This window comes from Natrix helvetica, assembly GCF_964273705.1.
Source record: "Natrix helvetica genome assembly, chromosome: 7".
NCBI lineage: Eukaryota > Metazoa > Chordata > Lepidosauria > Squamata > Natricidae > Natrix > Natrix helvetica.
The window spans coordinates 24378285-24396273 of NC_138558.1; the positions used below are offsets into that span (position 1 = coordinate 24378285).

Genomic DNA, 17989 nt, shown 5'->3' on the forward strand with positions numbered 1-17989 from the left:
TCCCGGAACAAAGGATGCCTTTAAAGAAAATTCTAACCACTGAGTTCTCAAAGACACATTAAATATTTCAAAGTGAAACCAAACTGACCTTTGGCCCTGGAACTCCAGGCTCACCTCGTTCACCTTTCCCAGGAGGTCCGATTTCTCCTCTTTCACCCTGTTAAAAATCATAGCAGATACACACAGAAACATCATAGAGCATCAGGAACTTTTGGTATTGATGAGAGTTGCTATTGAAACATCAAAGAGAAGGAATATCAAAGAGTATGATAAATTGGCAATTGATCCACACATACATTAGTACCAAACCTGTTAAGGAGAGGGGAGTGTCAATAGAGTATAGTACCATTGTATATGCTTTTTTTCCTCTTGATTTTTCAGAAGTAAATAATCCCTGACCACTTATGGATAAAATAGGAATAATTACAGGTGGGAAAAAGAGGCAAAACAGACACTTTTCCCCATAACTAATTGTCCATTTATTAGGTGTTGATGGCTCAAATTGTTTCCACAGAATAAAAGCAGCTTTAGGCAACGCTGACCCTCTTAATAAAAAGAAGAATGAGATGAAGTCTCAGCTGTACAATTAAGAACGTATATAAAATAATCACCATTGCATCATTTCCTATAGAGTTGATAGCAGTTTAATTAAATTAATTTATTTTACGCAAATTACACATTTTGTAATGGGTTGAGTTGTGATCTCAGTCTGATAAACTTTCCATTTAGTAAGACTTTAATGGCTGTGGAGGGAAATGTCTATTCTAACGATTAGGCTCCAACTGATCTGATGTAGAGCAAATTGTGTGCAATAAGGAAAAAATGTAAATCATACCTTTGTCCCTGGCAATCCTGGCAATCCAGGTTCTCCCTGTGGACCTAGGAAACCGGGTTCACCCTTTTAATAAATGAGCATATTAAAACTTTGTTAATTTAACTGTGAATAATTATAGAAAACATGGATTTTCTTGCAAATACGTTTTCCCTAGTCACGTTTCTAGCTGTAACCTAATAGCTAGGGACAGCTACAATTAATCACATTTGATTTCCATCAGTAAGGAATTCTTCGAGGAAACCCCCACCTAAGTTAAGAAAAGCAAGTGAACCAGAAGCTTTTATAGCACAAGACTTTATGAAATGAAAACCTGATATACATATATACATACATCCATACATCCATACATCCATACATCCATACATCCATACATTCCAGTGGTGGGTTGTTAACCGGTGCACAGAAGCATCTGGGCGGGTGGGCGGAGCCTCCCACCACCGCCACTACCGGTTCAGCCGAATTGGGCCAAACCAGCAGCAACTCACCTCTGATACATACATACATACATACATACATACATACATACATACATACATACATACCTGGTATGGTGCAACGGGGCCCAGCACCCCCCACATGCATGCACATAGCACACGTGGACACATGTGCAGCACACACACATGTGCGCAGTGCACACATATGTCCTTACCTCCCTGATGCCTCCGCGACACTCCAGCTGCTCAGTGGAGCATTGCGCAGGCACCGTACACTCCATGCTCGTGCGCAGAAGCGCCAAAGAGCTGAAATACAGGTAAGGAGCTCAGGCAGGCGGGCGAGTCCTCTGAAGCACCATACCGGAACGGTACCCGGTGCTCCCGGTATGAGCGTACCATCTGCAACCCACCACTGATGCATACATATATACATACATACTTACATACATAATATTAAGTTAGTTTATGGTAGGAAAAAACCTGATTAAATCAATACTATTGAAAAAGAAATATAATTCTCCTTAGACATTATTCACAAATTACAAAATATTAAAAACACACTTTCAGTTTACAGTATTTGATAGTATTCCATTGATAAGACTATGGACAGGTACAACAATCACATAACAACAACATATTTGGACAAGGATTTCTAATGTATATGGGAATTTACTATATAGGACTTCACAGGTGTGAAGGAATAGAAATATGGCAGTAATATATGATTACTTGTGCCCATATAGCTAGGTTTGTGGACATTTAGATGTGTACCTTTTTCTACCACCCTCTTTCCACTTGAAAGTGATCATCAATGTTAATTATAACGGTTTCCATTCTCTCTCAGGTTGTCGGGAGTGGCTATCTTTCTAAAGCTTTCCCCAAGCCCCTCTGGGCTGAGCAGATATTCTCTCATAAGTTTACTGTTTCATTGATCTTGTCTGTACTCCAGCCAGATGCTTTCAGTAGTTCAAGTTGCGTAGAATCCATTGTGGTTCCTAATCCATCATTTATTCTTCTCCAAAACTTTCTCTTCCAAGTACAACCACCTGGTTGTTTCATGTAACAATATTTCTGCCTATTAGAAATGTTTGTTTATTATCTGCTCTCCCGCACACACTTTATTCATGAACTTGCTTGTCTGAAGCAAACAATGGTTAGTTGTTGTATATTGCTACACAGACCATACATGACTGTCCCCAAAGCTTCCTGGTCCAACTGAGTTTCTTACTAGTACATCATTCAAAGCTTCAGAGCAGCCAAGTAGTCCTTGTAATTTTTTTTTCTTAATTCAAATTGCCCTTCCCTCGTTTTTCTCAATTGTTTTGATTAAGTTCATTCAAGAATCCCCACTTAGAGAGAAGACTAAACCAAAGTAGAAGTTTAGGAGTCCCATCCCTGTTACTCACTTACCATTTTGTCCCCCCAGGAGGTTTGTCTTTTATCTTATTTTTACTACGTCATAACCCCAATCCACTTTTTGTAGCTTTTAGATTTTCTTGCATCCCTAAGACCTTTTCTGCTTATCCTGATTGTCTTCTTCAGATATTAGTACTGTCTGGTGCACGTTCTCATCAAAACTGTTGAATTAATTAGTGCCCTAGTTTTATTTTATTTTTTTAATGTAAATACCAGGCAATTAGAAATTTCATTTGCCTATAGTATATCTGATAAGTTAAAATAAACAATCATTGCCACTTATGTTTTAAGAAGATTTCCCTTTCAATTAAAATAAATGTTTGGTAATATACTGTATGTAATCATTGACATTATTAAGAAAAGAGATTTCATCATTTATATTAAACTACATAATGACAAATTAAACCTGTCCTCTTGCTGTTCACAGCATTGCATAAATAAAATGAGTATGAAAAGGATTTCCTCTGCATGACTATAATGGAAGCTTTTCAACAGCTAGAAATAAAAAAAACTGCATTAAGACATGGTATAGAGGCATATCCCTGAAAAAGATAAAACTGCAAAAAAAAAAAAGGGGGGGGGAAGAAATTATGGTATACACTGCAAATTACATATGAAACTGTGAAAGGATTTCAAATGTATCCATGTAATGTTTTTTAATCATTAATGGAAACAACAATCATTTTTATGGAAGGAATAATGAAGCCTTCAGCAATTTATTTGATAGGTTCAAACTTCTTGAGTACTCACAGACTTAATCTACCATAAAGTCAACTCAGTGGTTACTTTGTTCTCTAATCTGTTTAATCATGATTTCAAGGATCAGAAATAAAAATGGATTGTGTGATCAAAACTACTTTGTACTATGAGCCTTTGAAAATATCTTCCATTTCAGAGTACCATGAGCCAGTCAATACCTTAGAAACATAATATGCACACTCAAAATACCAGCACATCAAAACTCACACCCATGTTCCACTTTCATTCATTCTCCATATCTCAACTTCTGCTGCGGTCCATACTCATTGATGCCAACTTTCCATAAAATACTATTTATGTTTATGTAAGCCTATAAATACAAACTTATAAATAAACCTATAAACAAACATCTCTCCTCATTCCTTAGTCTATTGAAACTGTTGCTCTCTTTTTTAACCAAAAAGTACAATTCAAGCTATCAATATCCTTCTTCGGGTTACTATGATAGTTTTAAAATCCTTAACTTCTTATCAAATGGACCAGAGCAGGGGTGTCAAACTCAAGGTCCAGGGGCCAGATCTGACCTGCGGGGTGCTTAGATCTGGCCCGTGGGGCCACACTGGAAACAGAGAAGGACGGGCCCACAGTGCCTCTGCCAGCAAAAATGGAGCTTGGGAGAGCTGCACACTAGAGGAGGGCTGCAGGAGGTCGTCACAGCTGAAAATGGAGTCAAGGAGGGCCACATCCCCCAGCCTGAGCTCCGTTTTCACTGGCAGAGTGCTAGCAAAACAAATTACTAGCAAAAGTAGGTCCCTCTAGACCCGCCCGGGCCACCACAGGTGATCCCAACATGAGTGATGTCGAGCTAGCCATGCCCACCATGGGCCCCCCTCCCCCCCGGCCCCCTGAGGTCAAATATAACCCTGATGTGGCCCTCAATGAAATCAATATTGACACCCTTGGACTAGAGTAATATGATTATCTCTGTTAATCTAGAAATGACCCCAAAGAACAGGTCCTCTGAATGGTTTACAGTTAACCATTCACTGTTATAGAAAAAGAGCTGCACCAGAACACTATATGGAAGACTAAGAACTCAGTGTGGTTCTCAAAAAGCTAAACAACTGGATAAAAGGTACATGAACACTCACAAGCATTTATTACAAGATGCCTTGCCAAAAGCAAAGGAGAAAAAAGAAGGTAAAAGACCAACTATATGGTACACCCTGCCATACTTCAAAAATATTCTGGAAGCAGTAGAATGCAGCTTTCGAGATCTGCAAGTAGGCATCGCACACTGCCCAGAGTCTACCATATGAGGACAAACTATGCATTGTAAAGATAATTTGGAGATGGGAGATACTTGCAATGTACCGGATCCCCTGCATGGATTGTTCCTATAACTACGTAGGTCAAACAGGGAGGAAGCTAACCACCAGATTGCAAGAGCACAAGCGAGCGGTCAGACAAGGAGACCCAAACTCATTGGTAGCCTCACATTGCAATTCACAAGGACACTCATTAAATTCAAAGCTGCTAAGATAATTGGCCATGCAGGTACAAAGATAGCCGGGGAAATGATTAAAGTCTGGGAAATAACCCCTTTATAAATTAACAGGAATGCTGATTTACTATCAGCTTATCAGATTCTTAGGAGCTGAGGGCTTGGCAGTACAAGGCTGGTGCGTTGATGGCTAGAAATTGCCACACCATCAGCCAATAGGATGGCACCACATAAACATGACTAACAGAACAGCACAAAGCACACACTGTAATCCAGTAGAGAGAGAAGTTCCCTGAAGATGGTCTCCAACATGAGTCTGAAAGCTTGGGAAAGTAAATCTCTGATCCTGTGATCGACCCAAATTCATTTTCACAATAAGTAAACTATTCAGAGGGCCTGTTCTTAGGCATCATTTCTAGATTACGACAGATAATCATATTACTCTAGTCTAGTCCATTTGATAAGAAGTTGGGGTTTTTAAAAATATATCATCATTATCTCGGGACACCTATATTTGCCTTCATTCGTAGTTTACTCATTATACATTAGATAACAGGAAAACAGTATAAATCTGCTGCTAGAGCTTGGATAGAGTTTAGCTGAAATACAGCTAGCCTAAATCTGATTTTAAACTTAATCATGCATTGGGGAAATGCCAAAGCCTTGACTATACACATTTTGTTGGCAGGGTGATGTCTCTGCTTTTTTTAAATTCTAGTACACCACAAAAACATCATAGTGGAAGGGATACAAGAGCAATAACCACACTGAAGTTGCCACACTGAATCACCATATTACTATGAAACCACCAATACCTCCACCCTAGTGACAAAATTTGCTTGTTGGTTTGCCTATTTGTTTGTTTGTTTGCTTGCTTATTTGTTTGTTTATTTATTTAATTTGGAAGCTGCCTAGCACCATAGCAATTCTGAGCAGTGTATATGTAATAAATTAAGAGGAAATGAAAGATATCAAGAAGAAAAAGAAAACAGATGATCAGAAACCCCAAACCAAAAGAGCCAAATATACAATAACCAGCCAAAGGGACTCAACCCCCATACTTGATCAGGGCTAGTATCAGTAGTGGGTTTCAAATTTTTTTAGAACCTCTTCTGTAGGTGTGGTCTGCATTGTGGGAGTGGCTTGCTGGCCATGTGACTGGGTGGGAGTGGCTTGCTGGCCATGTGACCGAGTGTGAGTGGCTTGGCAGCAATGTGACTGGGTGGGCGTGGCTAACTTGTAAAATGTGGTGAAACTCACTTAACAACGCTCTTGCTTAGCAACCAAAATGTTGGCTCAGAAACTCTGGCATTTGAAGCATGCAAGTCATAAAGCTGTCAAGTTACAAGACCCTTGCACACCTAACCTTTTACAAAAAAACCCCCAGGGGTCTTCAAACTTGACAGCTTTAAGACTTGTGGACTTCAACTCCCAGAATTCCTCCTCCAGTCATGTTGGCTCAGGAACTCTGGCATTGAAGTGTGCAAGTCTTAAAGCTGTCAAGTTACAAGACCCTTGCACCCCTAACCCTTTAGAAAAAAAAGCCGAGGGCATGTTCAAACTTGACAGTTTTAAGACTTTAAAGTTTAGATAGGACTCTTAGAGGCAGGCGGGGCGATTGTTGAGCTAGCAATCAGTGAGCGGTGGGCGGGGCAAGCGTGGTGTGGATGGGCAGGGGGAGGGAGCTGGAACCGGTTCTAAACGGCACGGTAGATTTGTGGAACCACTTCTATAGACGTTAGAACTGGCAGGAACCCACCCCTGGCTAGTATGAAAAACAGCCAGGTTTTGAAAAGTTTACAAAAGGTTAGAAAAGTGAATACAAATCTCCAGGAGCACGTGACTCTAAGTATGGCTCTTATGTTTTATAATCTGGCATTTCCAAAATGAGAGATCTGGAGCATGTTCCCTTGAGTTGATAAGACCAGGCAGGTGGAAATATATGGAGAAATATAATGAGGCCCTATGCATTATATTTCTGTAAGTGATTAACAGAACTTGGAACTGCACACAGAGCCCAAATGGAAACCAGTGCAGTGGGGAAACATGCTAATGCCACAACATACCCATCACTGCCTGTGCTTTCAAGAGCAACCCCGCTTAGAGCACATTTCCATAATCCAGTTGAGAGGTAACCAAAACATGAGTGACTGTGAGAAGATCTTCCAAGTCTAGGAACTTGTGCACAATTTCCATTTGTCCTTCAAATATGAGCTGTAATTCCAAGAAGATACTGACTGTACACTAGCCTCACATACAACCCCCCATAAACACTAAACTAAAGATAGAAGGACCCTAGAAGCAGAGGAGGCAAAACAAAGAAAACAATTTTTGATGCAGGTTTTGCATTTACCTATTGGCAGCTCTAGGTAAAGCTAGTAGTAAGCTAGACATACCAAGTGTTCTTTTCAATAAAGAACATTTTTTTACTTCCTTACTTCAGCTGAATCTTGCGATTATCATGGATCTACCCATCAGGTTGACTGGTTCTATAATATTAATCAAATACAGCACTATTTGACAGAGCTGTTGTGAATCAGAAAGTTACGGTCTGCACTTTTTTCCAACTATCCCATCCAAATTTAATTATAATTTAATTATAAAAGATGACAGTGGATAAGTATAGTTTCAAAGTGTACTGATATTTTACTAAAGCAGCTATGCAAACGATTTTGCAGAACTTCAACATGTAACATTGAGTTGGCCATTCTGTCTACTCTCTCTTTTGGGTTGTTCTTTGAAAAAGAACAGTACAAGCTTGTTACATTCTTTTGCACAACATAAAAAACATATTCTCAAAAAAATGGTTGTTTTTGAGTTGTGTGCCGTCATCAGGTACTTCACTGAGAAAACAGAAAGTAAATGAGATTCCATCTAGATTAGTGTTCTTAATGGTGTGTGAAGGCAAGTAAATGAGTAATTCCATTTCAATAAGGCATTTGTCTGCAATGCAGCAGGAAAGAGAAAACAAAGAGATATTTAATCTGATTTGATAGGTGCTTTTATGGATTCAGAGGCCAAGGTGCCTTAATCTTCCAAAGCCAAGGATACAGGCAGGTGCATTTTTATATTTCTTTACTGAGTAATTGTATAAATTTTTTCAAAGAAATCACCCTCTTCTCAGGCAAATACAGTGAAGATATTCTTCAAGTGTCCTACTGATTCAGTTTTTAATAGAGAATGTCTTGAAGCTCATATTATTCACAAATTAAATATTATCTCTGCTTTCCTTCTCAAAGAAACCAATGATCCTCTCACTATTCAAATTAGCAAAAGTCAGATGGATCAATATTCAATGTTTATTCAACTTTTATGATGAAGGGCTGTGAAAATATCTACAGACCAGTGGCGTAGCGTGGGGGGTGCAGGGGGGGCCGGCCGCACCGGGCGCAACATCTGAGAGGGGCGCGCTCGCACTCGCCTGCCTATACCTGCGGCTCGTAGCTCTCACGGTACTGCCCGCTCCTCCTCCGCCGGTTCGGCAGGAGGAAGGCGGGGTGTCCAGCAGTCTGAAAACGGGGCGGGGACAGCGCCTTAAAGACACCGCCAGCGCCTCCCTACGCCAGACATTTGCCCCTTGTCGGTCCTTCGTGGCCGCTCTTGGCCTTCCCCCCTCTCCCCCCCGACGGACCTCCTGCGCCTTTAAGGCGATTGCAGAGCTGCTACTTTTGGGGCCAACTTAGATCTGCTGGGGGGGGGGGGCTGAAATCCGCTCGGTAGAGCTTTGCCCTCCCGTTCATGCAGCTCTTCGAAGAATAGAAGTCGTGCCAGGGTGAAACATGTCTGTCCCAGCTGACCTTTTTCTCTGATACTAACATAATTTGGGTTCCGCTAAATGTTTGTGTGGGACATCAAAAGTCTCTTGCATCCCTCAAGTAATCTGGAAGAAACCAAAGCGGGCGAACATATTTATGCAGCTGTGTAAAACAGGTGGTGGTTTGCTTACTTGTGGCTTGTAAATCAAGATGTGCATTTAAGTCACACGTTATGTGTGAGCGGAGACAGGTCGGGCTTAGCGAAATAATTAGGAGTAAGCAAACTATGGATTTACCTGGGGGGGGTGGGTTGAAATCTGTTTCCATGAAAAGCCATAGTTGGCTTAGCTGTGGTTTGTTGACTAAATTGCATTCATACAAATTCATGCCTGATTAAAGAATAAGACGTGTGCAATCTGTGGATTCAGGAGTAAAGCAGTATGATTCTAATAAAAGAGAAATATTTGTACCTCAGGGTTGATATGAGGGGTCCTTGGTGCTCCCTGAAGTTGCTTGCGTTTCATTACCCAAGCTAGGTAACATCAGTGCTAGTGACGCCACACTCCTTACTAGCACTGATGATGTTACCTAGTTTGGGTAATGAAACCTCTGCAAGAAAACAAGCAAGCTCAAAGAGCACCAAAGACCCCTCATAATATGATTCTTCTGCAAGCAGGCATGTTTGACCAATCTTGGCAATCCAGTTTCTGTTCTTGGGAATTTAAATCAATAGTAAGCAAAATAAAGTGTTTGGACATTAGGATGGTCTTGTGAAAGTCTCTGTGTTTGGGAGTACATAAAACACAGCTGCCATTGAGTAATATAATCCTAAAGTTGCAGACACAATAACTGGAGCATATTAAATTCCCTTGCATTTATTTCTGCTGTTATTTTCTGAATCTGTCTAAATCCTTCTTAGTGTGATGCTCTAAATTGTACACAATAATTCAGCATGTGATTTGGCCAACACAGAATGAAAGGGAACACTTCCTTCCTGTGATTTGAAAAGTATACAAATTGTGCTTGCCTTTTTTGCAGCCACATTGCAACATTCACTCATATATTGTATGCAATTATTTTATCTTTTCAAAATACTTGCATAAGTTCTATTACCAAGACATCACCATGTCCTCCATCCTATACCTGTAGATTTGATTTATGATTTCTAAGGGAAGAAATGTGCATTTGATTCTGTTAAATATCATTACGTTATTTTCAGGAAGAAAGTATTCAAGCAAGGAATATAATTATGTAATTATACAAAATACTAGATAATTGCAATAGAAAATACCTAACTTTGATGACTAAAAAGCAGAGGCTGACATCTTAATTAGATGCAATACTCTTAAATAATAAATTCTTCCTAGCCAAGTGCAAGGTAGAATGTAGGAAATGACTAAAGAGATTCAAATTAAGCACTCTCTGCTAATTGTGACTGTATACAGAACTCCCTCAAAGGTCATTATGAAAATATTAACAAATATCTATACCTAGTGAGACAGACTGAAGTCCTTGACTTACAACAGTTCATTTAGTGACTGTTTGACGTTACAACATCACTTTAAAAAGTGACTTATGACCATTTTTCACACTTATGACTGTTGCAATATCCTCACGGTCACATGATCAAAATTCAGATGCTTGGCAACTGACTCGTGTTTATGACTTGCAGTATTGTGGGATCATGTGATCCCCTTTTACGACCTTCTGACAAGCAAAGTCAATGTGGAATCCAGATTCACTTAACAACCGTGCTGCTACAGTGATTCACTTAACAATTGTGGCAAGAAACTGGCCGCAATTTCTTAACATAGGACAAAACTCACTTAACAAATGTCTCACTTAGCAACATAAATTTTGGGCTCAATTGTGGTTGTAAGTCAAGGACTATCTGTAATACTTATAAAAGGTAAAGGTTATGTCTGATTCTAGGGGCCAGTGCTCATCTCCCTTTCTTAGCCGAGCGAGCCATCATTGTCCAAAGATGCTTCTGTGGCAGTGGCGTAGCGTGGGGGGTGCAGGGGGCCCCGGCCGCATTGAAAGGAGGCACGCTGGTCATTCTGCATTGAAAGGGGGCACGCTGGTCTCTCTGCATTGAAAGGGGGCACGCTGGTCTCTCTCTGCATTGAAAGGGGGCATGCTGGTCATTCCGCATTGAAAGGGGGCACGCTGGTCATTCCGCATTGAAAGGGGGCACGCTGGACACTTAGCAGGGCATAGGCAGGATCACTAAACTCAATAAAGTGTTTGAAAATAAACTTGTATTTAGATGCATTTTACTTTAATTACATCAGTATTTTCATAACAAACAATACATGTGCTTAGGGGTAAGGGTTTCTTTAACTAATCTAGTGGAAGAGACTCGAGTGCTAAAATCCACGGGTTAGGGGGCGCAAATTACTTGCCTTGCCCCGGGTGCTGATAACCCACGCTACGCCACTGCTACAGACCCCTGACATCCTGGACATAAATTGTTTCAACTCCTACCCTCAAAATGACACTATTGAGCACTGCACGCCAGAACAACTAGACACAAGAACAGTTTTTTCCCCAAATGCCATCACTCTACTAAACAAATAATTCCATGAACACTGTCAAACTATTTACTAAGTCTGCATTACTATTACTATTAATCTTCTCATCGTTCCTATCAACCATCTCCTCCCACTTATGATTTTATGACTGTAACTTTGTTGCTTGTATCCCTATGATTTATATTGATTATTTCCTAATATGAATTGATTGCTTATTTGTACCCTATGATTATCATTAAGTGTTGTACCTTATGATTCGTGTTGAATGTATTTTTTTTCTTTTATGTACACTGAGAGGATATGCACCAAAGACAAATTCCTTGTATGTCCAATCAGACTTGGCCAATAAAGAATTCTATTCTATTCTATTCTATTCTATTCTATTCTATTCTATTCTATTCTAAATAGATACTTCCAACTGAGCTTGTTTGGTCCATTGATTAAAACACTGGACCAGAAGTACATAAACCTGATTTCTAGTCCTGTTTTAGGCATGGAAGTCAACTGGGCCAATTGCTCCTCTTAATCTTAGGAAGAAAGCAAATGCAAATCATTTCCCAAAAAATATTGCCTAGAAATGTCCATGTTCTTGCCAGGTGTCATGTCTATCTCAAAAACAAACCTAAACAACTCAAGACAGAATATATATTGGTGCAGAGTAAGCTGTATGGCATATTTACTGGGATAAATATTTTTAATGAATTGGGGGATCATCTCTGGCAGGGAAAAAGGGCTTTAAAAAAAGCGTCTAATGAGGATTCGGGGGCGTGGCCAAGCCACCATTACTACCGGTCTGGTCCGGTACGCCAGATTTTTCACTACCTCTTCTGGCGTACCGTACCAAACCAGGAGGAATCCACCTCTGCTGTAGAATGACCGTTGTCTTACCTGAACGGTCGTTCTCATGGCGCTGCGGAGAGTCCAAGGAAGGGTTAACACAGCCTGTTTGCCCATGGACTGAGTAGATTTTTCCCCTCTGGCCACGCCTCCTTTGCCTCTTCTGGCTCAGTTTTAAAAACGAGGTCTTGTCCGACGAAGACGTCCTCAGCTCACACCTGTGTAAAGATACAATCTCGGAGCTAAACAATTACCCTGGGTGGGTCTTGGACTCTCCGCAGCGCCATGAGAACGACCGTTCAGGTAAGACAACGGTCATTCTCCATAGCGCTGCTTGGAGAGTCCAAGGAAGGGACATGCCCAAGCTATGGTGTCCCAGGGCGGGAAAAAGAGACATTGTCCGGAGCCTCAATAATTTTCTGTAATACTCTACGTCCAAACGAGGCTTCGGCAGAGGCAAAGGAATCGATCTTGTAGTTTCTAATGAAAGCCGTGGGAGACGCCCACGTGGCCGCTCTGCAAATGTCCAGAATAGATGCTTGAGTTGCCCAGGCCGCGGTCGTGGCCGCACTTCTGGTGGAGTGTGCCGTTACACGAGGTGGAACCGGCTTGCCCTGAAGGTCATATGTCATCTTAATGCAAGCCCGCAGCCACCGACCTATGGTTGAGGATGACACCTTGCGACCCAGCGAGCCTGGCTGAAAAGACACAAAGAAGGCCTCGGAGTGCCTGATGTCCTTAGTTCGTTTCAGGTAAATGCGGACTGCCCTTCGCACGTCCAATTTGTGCCACCTGCGCTCCTTGGAGTGTTGAGGGCTGGGACAGAAATTCGGGAGGATAACCTCCTGAGACCTGTGAAAATGAGAATTCACCTTCGGCATGAAGGCGGGGTCTAACCGTAGGATGACCCTGTCTGGGTGAATGATGCACAGTTCTTCCTTGGCCGAGAAGGCCGCAATCTCAGATACCCTTCTGGCTGAAGTAATGGCTATGAGGAAGGCAGTCTTAAGAGTCAGATGTCGAAGAGAGACCTTCCTCAAGGGTTCGAAGGGAGCCGCTGTCAATGCCTGCAGGACAAAGGGTAGGTTCCAGGTCGGGTACCTGTGCACCACCTGGGGTCGAATGTTGTAGGCCCCCTTCAAAAAGCTCTTGACCTGCGGATGGTGACTCAGGGATTGAAGTTGGTGTCTGGCTAAGATGGTGGATAATGCAGCAACCTGGCGCCTGAGAGTGGCTGGCGCCAGTCCTTTGTCCAAGCCCTCTTGTAGGAAGTCCAACAACTGAGGGATGGACGCTTCCACACTGTCAATGTCCCGTTGGTTGCACCAGGAAGAAAAGGCAGCCCAAGTCGCGTCGTAAATGCGAGTAGTGGCCGGACGTCTGGAAGCTTGGATAGTTTTAATGACGTTGTCTGAGAGGCTCTGGTCTTTCAGAAGCTGCCCCTCAAGTGCCAGATGGCTAACTGCAACCATTGGGGCTCTGGATGGTTGATGGCCCCCTGACGCAAGGATACCTGGTCTGGAGGAATTTTCCACGGTTGTTCCACAGACAGATCGATCAGGTCCGCGAACCAGGATCTCCTGGGCCAATGTGGAGCCACCAGAATGAGCTCCGCCCCCTCCTTCAGCAGCTTGTAGATCACCTGCGGGATCAGAGGGAGGGACGGAAACGCGTAAAGAAGACCTGGAGGCCATTTGGACCTCAGGGCATCCGTCCCCTCCGCTTGTGCTGACATGTAGCGGGAGAAGAACCGCTGGAGCTGTGTGTTTGCCGCCGTGGCAAACAGGTCGACCTGTGGGAGACCGAACCTCCTTACCACCTGTGCGAACAGGTCCGGATGAAGTTGCCACTCCGAGTTGTCGATGGTCTGACGGCTCAACCAATCCGCACTCACGTTGCTGGTTCCGGAGATGTGATCCGCCCTCAGCGACGCTAAGTGGATCTCTGCCCATCGTCCTATGGCCTCCGCCTCTGACATGAGTTTTTTGGAGTGGGTCCCTCCTTGCCGGTTCACGTGAGCCTTTGTGGCCACATTGTCGGTCAGTAGCAGGACGTGGTGCCCCTTCAGCTGTTCTGCAAATCTCCTCAGCGCAAGCCGGGCCACCCTGAGTTCTAGCCAATTGATGCTCCGGGCTGCCTCCGCGCTGGACCACCTGCCTTGCGCCAACTGACCTTGGCAATGCGCCCCCCAACTGTAGAGACTGGCGTCGGTCGTTACCACGATCCTGTCGGGTTCTCTGAATAGGCAACCCTTCTCCACTGCTCGAGACTGCCACCAACTCAGAGACCGAGTTACTCTTGGTGGGATGCGAACTTTCCTGGTGGAGTTGCTGATCTTTGCTCTTTGCATAGGAAGCAAGAACCATTGCAGTTCCCTTGCATGAAGCCGTGCCCAGGGAACTATGTTGAGGCAAGAAATCATGATCCCTAAAAGTTGGGATAGCTGCACTACCTGCCAGGACCTGTTCCTGCGACACAACCGGATTCTGCTCCTGAGGTTGCGGATTCTTTCCGGAGACAGGGACACCTGGCAAGATACTGAGTCTATTATGGCGCCCAGGTGTTGTATGCGTGTGGCAGGAGTCAAGTTGCTTTTTTCCATGTTTACGGAAAAACCGTGGTCCTGTAAGGTGTGTACTGTGATGTTTACATCTCTCACCGCTTGCTGATGAGTCCTTGAGTGGATGATGATGTCATCCAGATAGCACTCCAGGCGGACTGGAAGCTTGCGCAGGTGGGCCGCCACAGCTGCAAGAAGCTTCGTGAACGTTCTGGGTGCAGAAGAAAGTCCGAACGGAAGCGCCCTGTATTGGACGTGCTTTCCGTTGTAACACAAGCACAGGAACTTCCTGTGTGCGGGATGGATGGGCACATGCAGATACGCCTCCTTGAGATCAATGGAGGTGAGCAGATCCCCTTGTCGCATGCAACTTAGGATCGACTGAAGAGACTGCATTTTGAAGCGCTTGTAGGCCAGATGTCTGTTTAGGCGCTTCAGATCTAAAATGGCCCTCCACCCCCCTGAACTCTTGGGGACCAGGAAGAGAATGGAGTAGAACCCCCTCCCTTCCTGTTCTGGAGGAACTGACTCTATTGCGTTGATCTGCAGAAGATGATCTATTTCTGCCTGCATGAGAGCCCTCTTTACAGGGTTCTTGGATAGTGGGCAGCGAACAAAGGTTCGCGGAGGGAAGGATAGAAACTCCAAGGTTAGACCCCTCCTGATGGTGTTTAAGACCCACTTGTCCGAGGTTGTTTCCTCCCAACGGTCTGCATAGAATTGCAGGCGGCCCCCGATGGGAGGAGACCCCAGACGGTCACTTCCCACGTCTAAACTGACGGTTGTGGGAGCCCCCATGAAAGGGCTTCCGAAAGGACCCTTGATTGGATTGTCTGCCCCTGGAAGAAAAGTTGTTTCATTCCTGGGACCTGTCAGAGGACTGGTTAAACTGTCTCTGGGAGGAATAGGAAGAGGTGGAGGCCTGGGCACCTTCCTGTGCCCGAAAGGCCTGTTTCCTGAACGAGCCCTGACCTTTCCTGTCATGCTTCCTGAAGGTGGAAGGGAGAATCTTCCTCTTATCCTTAGTCTCAATTAGGAATTTCTCTAGGGAATCCCCAAAGAGGTTGACCCCTTTGAATGGAGCTGCAGCCAGCTTCCACTTCGCCTTCATGTCCGCCTGCCAGTGCCGGAGCCAAAGCAGGCGGCAAGAAGTGATGTTAGACGCTAGTGCCCTGAGGCGAATTTCGCTGCATGCAGGGATGCATCAGAGGCATATTCCACAGCCGTAATGATCTTGTTAAGATCATGTCGCCAACGAGATGCTTCAGATGGGGGCTGAGATCTGAGTTGGCGCAGCCATAATAGGGATGCCCTCGTAAAGAACGAGGCAGAAGTGGAGGTTTTGATCGCCCAGGCAGCCGCCTGGTGCGTTTTAAGACAAGCCTTTTCTGCCCTCTTATCCTCTGCCTTTAACCCTTCTAATAACTCGGCCGGGAGATTAGAATTAGAGGTCAGAGAGACCACAGGGGCATCCACTTCTGGAGGTTTCAATACATCCTCCAGCCTAGGTTCTAAGGGGTACAGTGATTTGTCTGCGCCACTGGGGTTGGCCAGGGTACCTGGCTGCGCCCATTGGCGTTGGATAACTTCCATGAACATGTCAGGGACTGGTATCAGTTCTAGGTCAGGGGTTGTTTCGCTGAACAGCCCTGCCATGAGGTCTTGGGAAGTAGAGGGGACTTCCTTGTCCTTAGGTTTGGCACCAAGCTCAGTAGAGGCTCTGGCCTTGTGTAAAATGGCCTTGAATAAGGATGGCTTAAAGAGACCAGTGAAGGAGGGCTTGTCTGGAGGCATATCCTCATCCTCCGAGAGAGCAAATTCCTCAGCAGTCTCCTCCTCCCACGTAGACACCTCTGTGGTGATAGAAGTGCCCGGGGAATCGAGGAATCTGGCCCTCTTTTCCCCCAGGGGGCGAACAGGCCTAGAGGCCTTGCCATCCCTGCCTTCCTGTAGCCTCATGGCCTCTACCACACCCTGGGAAATAGCCTGCGTAATGCGATCCCTCATTTCTGCTGACATAGCTGGGCCCTTGTCCTCTACAGGCCTGGATTGGTCATAGGCCTGTCCCCTGGCACCCCTAGGAGGATCTCTCTGATCCTCTGCATGAAAACAACATTGAAAGGAGGGGATATCCTCCCTGACTGAAGAGCTAGGAGAACCTGGGTAACCCAGAGAGGCTGCAGGGGATCCTGACATGGAATCCCTATCACAGAAGGATGGAGATCTATCCCCCATTTCCTCCCCCTGCTCTATCTCCCTCTGAATGGGTGGGGAAGGAACTGGCCCAGCCTCACTTGGTAAGGGTGCAGAGGGAACCTGGGGCCTAGCAGACTTGTCCTTTAGGGAGTCCTGCCCCTTGTCCCCTTGACTTTTGGGGGCCTTGCTCCCAGCTGAAGAGTGGGAAGCTTTCCCCCCAGCGCCCTTGTTTCCCTTTCTCCCTTGGCCTGAGGGATCTGGCCTACTGCGCTTTGCAGATGGCCCTGCCAGCTCCTCCCTTCGCTCCAAACCTTCATCAGCCATCCTTGGTTGATCTTGAGTCGAAGAGGTCACTGCTGAGGGAAGGGCAGTGGACGCTGACCCGACGGCTCCAGAAGCGTCTGCAGACTCAGATGGGAGGCTGGATCAGGCACCAGGACACTCCTTGCCGCTTCCCCTTAGGTGGCTGGGGAACTTCAGGCTTGCTGGAGACCCAGGCAAGCCCTCGCAATCCTCCGCGGCTGTCTGATTGAGGCGGAGAGGCTCTGCTGCTTGCTGCTGCTTTCTGGTGGGTAAAATGCTCCAAAAAAATGGCCGCCGGCTCTTCTGCGCGCCAAAAGCCTCACTTAAGGTCCAGGTGCTTCCTATTGGCTGCAGCCGAAAAGCGCGCCAAAGCAGCGCTTTTCAAAATGGCCGCCGCTCTCCCGATCGGCAAAAGACGCCGTTTGGAGAAGCAAGGGCTTTTTTAAAAGCCTCCTCTCCAAAGCGACCAGGGAAACACGGGGATTGCCGTCCTTCCCTGTGCTCGCCAGCAGACGCCGGACAAGCGGCCTCGCTTGTTCCCCCAGCTGCGACTAAGCAGCTGTGGAACCGATCGCTGCCTCAGCCTTACTTTTGGAAATCTTCTTCTTGGTAAAAAAAAAAAATAGAAAAAGGAAAATAAAAAGTCAAAATAATAAAATCTGGGGAAAAATCCTAGTAACAACTTAATATTAACACATAAAATACTCTAAAAATACTATTGGAGAACCCAGTCTGTTTGCTCAAAGCTGAGAGTTCCCCAAAACTCTTCCTATCGGGCGGACTGAGTTTTTAAAACTGAGCCAGAAGAGGCAAAGGAGGCGTGGCCAGAGGGGAAAAATCTACTCAGTCCATGGGCAAACAGGCTGTGTTAACCCTTCCTTGGACTCTCCAAGCAGCGCTATGGAGAATTAGTAGA

General features: G+C 44.7%; 1 protein-coding gene across 1 annotated transcript in view; it reads right to left on the reverse strand.

Moving 5' to 3' along the window:
- COL25A1 (collagen type XXV alpha 1 chain) overlaps positions 1-17989 on the reverse strand; it is a gene marked incomplete at its 5' end in the record, with an annotated part of 298043 nt that overhangs the window by 42142 nt on the left and 237912 nt on the right. Inside the window, 2 exons of the mRNA XM_081960325.1 lie at positions 89-157; positions 836-898. Coding sequence (XP_081816451.1) covers positions 89-157; positions 836-898 — 132 coding nt within the window. The remainder of the gene's footprint in view (positions 1-88; positions 158-835; positions 899-17989) is intronic.